Source organism: Chiloscyllium plagiosum, chromosome 42 (assembly GCF_004010195.1).
Source record: "Chiloscyllium plagiosum isolate BGI_BamShark_2017 chromosome 42, ASM401019v2, whole genome shotgun sequence".
Lineage (NCBI taxonomy): Eukaryota > Metazoa > Chordata > Chondrichthyes > Orectolobiformes > Hemiscylliidae > Chiloscyllium > Chiloscyllium plagiosum.
This window is the reverse complement of record NC_057751.1, coordinates 5,141,434-5,145,291: the sequence shown is the minus strand read 5'-3', so window position 1 is coordinate 5,145,291 and position 3,858 is coordinate 5,141,434. Positions and strand designations below refer to the sequence as shown.

The 3,858-nt window shown below is 46.4% G+C and overlaps 1 protein-coding gene across 1 annotated transcript in view; it reads right to left on the bottom strand.

Moving 5' to 3' along the window:
- Positions 1-999, bottom strand: part of cds2 (CDP-diacylglycerol synthase (phosphatidate cytidylyltransferase) 2) — a 31,306-nt gene extending 30,307 nt beyond the window's left edge. The window contains exon 1 of the mRNA XM_043681247.1: positions 969-999. Within this exon, the coding sequence (XP_043537182.1) occupies positions 969-989 (21 nt within the window). The 5' untranslated portion in view covers positions 990-999. The remainder of the gene's footprint in view (positions 1-968) is intronic.
- Positions 1,000-3,858: the final 2,859 nt, after the last annotated feature.

The window sequence follows — 3,858 nt, the reverse complement described above, 5'->3', positions numbered from 1 at the left end:
AGCCTCAAAATAGAAAACAGTGAAGGAATCTTCCTTAAAACCAACTGTTTAAAACTCATCAAAACAGAAGCACTTTTCACTGCATCTTCGCCCTAAGATATTGCAGCTGAATTTGCCCACTTGGCCCATCAATTCTGCTCCGCAATTCGATCATGGCTGATATCTTTCCCAATCCCATTCTACTGTCTCTTCTCTGGAATCCTCGATCTCCTTCCCAATCAAGGACCTGTCTATCTCTGTCTGAACTACACTCAATGACTTGGCCTCCACATCCCTCTGTGGCAAAGAGTCCCACAGCTTCACCACCCTCTGCCTGAAGAAATTCCTCCTTATCACAACTGTAAAGGGCCATGCTCCTCATCTCAGTTTGGAGGGGCTATCCGTTCACTCTGAGGCTGTGCCCTTGGGTCCCAATCTCTCCTACAAATGGAAACATCTTATCCACATCCAGCCTATCCAACCCTCTCAGTATTGTGTAAGCTTCAATCACTCTCCTAAACTCCGTCGGGTACAGACGCAGAGTTCTCAGCTGCTTCCCATATGAGAAGGCCTTCATTGTTCTGGTAAACCTCCTCTCCCGCCAGCACATCCATCCTTAGAGACAGAGCTTCAAATCACGTTCAAGAGAAAGTAAGCCAAGCGCCACCATATTGGACACCAAGATAGAGACCGAAATTCTCAATCAATTCCAACGCAATCACGTTTTTGAAAAACAACTGCTTTGGCTAATGCAAAAGAAAACGGCAACACTGGCTGTCAAGGGACATGAACAAATCGAATAAAAGACAGCAGCCTTTTCCCTTATTTCGAGCATCCAAAAGCAGGCAGTGTCATGCAAACAGACAAAACATTCGGCTTGAGATAATAAGATGGGAGGTGTTCCCCAACAGGACGCCAATATGCAAACAATAGAACATGCAGTATCTGACATCCTTTAACATAAACTAACTGCACAGTCCCTTATTTACCATTCTTGCTGCAGATACCATTAAATGTAGATGGTCATCTCACAAGGAAACCAGAGTCTAAATGGAGGGGGAAAGGCATGGGGTCTGGCAGGGTATTACTAACCACCCACATAGCCATGAAAAGCAGGCCGTCAGACAATTGGACCTCCCTTTGACAGGGCTCCAGCTGACAACCGAGGCAAGCTTGTTAGGCTCTGGTGAAGTGTGTGAAACTTGAGGATTCAGAAAAGATTTACAAGGATGTTGCCAGGGTAGGAGGGTTTGATCTGCAGGGAGAGACTGAGTAGGCTGGGACTGTTTTCCCTGGAGCATCAGAGGCTGAGGAGTGACCTCATTGAGGTCTATAAGATCAAGATGGGCATGGATAGGATAAATAAACAAAGTCTTTTCCCTGGGTTGGGGAGTCCAGAACCAGAGGGTATCGGTTTAGGGTGAGAGGGGATAGATATAAAAGGGACCGAAGGGACAACTTTTTCACACAGAGAGTGGTGCGTGTATGGAATGAGCTGTCAGAGGATGTGGTGGAGGCTGGTACAATTGCAACATTTAAAAGGCATCTGGATGGGTATATGAATAGGAAGGGTTCAGAGGGATATGGGTCAAGTGCTGGCAAATGGGTCTAGATGTATCCAGGATATGTGGTCAGCATGGATGAGTTGGATCGAAGGGTCTGTTTCTGTGCTGTACAACCCCATGACTCTATCTAGACTTGGATCAGCTTGGTCTGTCTCTATGGATGCTACCTGACCTACTGTTTGTTTTCAGGAGGCTTGTTCAAGTTGCTCTGAAACTTGATGGGACAGCAGTTGGGAGTACTTTGCACTGTTCTGGACTCCATCATATCAAGGGATGGAAGGAGATTTTTAAAAAGACTCATTAGAATGATACCAGGCCTGAGAGGTAGCACATGTAGGAAAAGACTGAAGAGACGAGAGACTTGTCCCTTTGGGGAAAGGCTGAAGGGAGCCCCAATCGAGGTCTTTTGGGATTGGATCAACAAGATCATCCATCACTCGCTGGGGGAAATCAAATGCTGGGTCCATCAATCTGGGACAGTCACCAAGAAATTCGATTGGCAATCACGTTAATACTGTGGTTGAGATTACAAAATACTGTGTCTGTTCCAAATTGCTACTAAGAGGCATCAACATAAAACTGGTTCCTTAATCTTCTACAGCACACTTGTGAAAAATAAACCCTGAGAACACAATGTGTGAATGGAGAAAAGTTCACCTGAACCAGCCTACGTCACGGAGAAAATGTTGCTTCTGACAGATTCATTTTCTTGACCATTGCAAGACTGTTTCCCCTTCTCTAACAGATCCAGTTTCACAGGTCACTCTCTGAATGCTGCTATTCTTAACTTTATCCAGCAAGGACACAGACCCTTCGGCCCAACCAGTCCACGCTGACCATGTCCCCAAACTGAACTAGTCCCAGCTGCCTGTGTTTGGTCCATATCCCTCCAAACCTTTCTTATTCATGGACTTATCCAACCATGTTTTGAATATAGTAACTGTACCTACACCCACCATTTCCTCTGGCAGTTGATTCCACACATGAAACACACTCTGTGTAAAAATGTTGCTCATCATGATCTTTCTCCTCTTTCCTTGAATATATGGCCCCCAGTTTTGAACTCTCCCACCGAGAGAAAAGACATTTGCAATTCCCGTTATCTGTATCCTCCATGATTTTATAAACGTCAATCAGGTCACCCAGCAGCCTCTTACGCTCCAGTGAAAAAAGTCCCAGACAATTCCACCAATTTTTCTATCTCAAACCCTCATTTCCCAGTAAAGTCCTGGTCAATCTTTTCTGAACTCTCTCTGGTTTAATAAAATCTTGACTTCAACAGGGTGACCAGAACTGCACAAAATACTTCAGCAGGGGCCCCACCAACATCCTGTATAACCTTTACATACATCCCAACTCCGACACTCAAAGCTCTGAGCAAAGGTAACAAACACCTTCTTAACCACACTGTCAATCTGTGACGCAAATTACAAAGAATTATGTCCCTTGGAACTCTCAATTCTGCAATACAACCTGATCTCTACCATTTTTTTTGTATTAGTCCTGCACTTGTTTGTTTTACCATATCTGAATGTCTGTGTCTGAATCAGTTTTCAAGATATCCCATGTTAAAACGTGAGTGAGACTTCACTCTGGCCTGAGCTCTGACAGGGTTGAAGGGACAAAAAGCCCTTGACCCTTAGCACCTCTGTTTGATCCTCTGGCACTGCGGCTCACTGTCAGTTTGCCAGTGATCAAAGACTCACCAGCCCCAAATATATACCAAGCCTGCCAGGCATAATCAGGAACCCTACACATCTCCAATTCACTGACTGGTTCCATCACATCCATTCCAGAGCTGCAGACAACACAGATTCTCTAACCAGCATCCAACATACCATGTAACATTGCCAATTCCAAGGGGGGGTGGGGGGTGAAGCATGGGATGGAGGTGTCTGAGGATCTGTCTTGGAGAAGGATACACAAGGTGGGTTGTAATAAGAAGGGTCACCTGTCTGAAAAGATGATAACAGGATGGGGCTCAGTGAGTGTCTGGTCAGGGGTAGTGAGGTGTCTGGGTGTTGCAGGGGAGTAGGCGTGAGGGGGAGTGAGGAAGCTGGGAGGAAAGGAGAAAGTTTCTCGGACTGGGCTACATTGACGGTGATCCACTTGGAGGACGGATCAGACAGGGAGAGTGATGTGTCTGGGACTGTGGGGCAATGGTTTGGGGAATGGTCGCTGAAGTCTCCGGGGTGCGCGAGTCCTGGTGTGTCTGGAAATGGGATGGGGCAGGGGTGGTCATGTGTCCGAGGATGGGGCGCAATGGAGGAAAGGGGCAACAGTGGGGATGATGTGCCAGGGCCAGGAGAGGGGA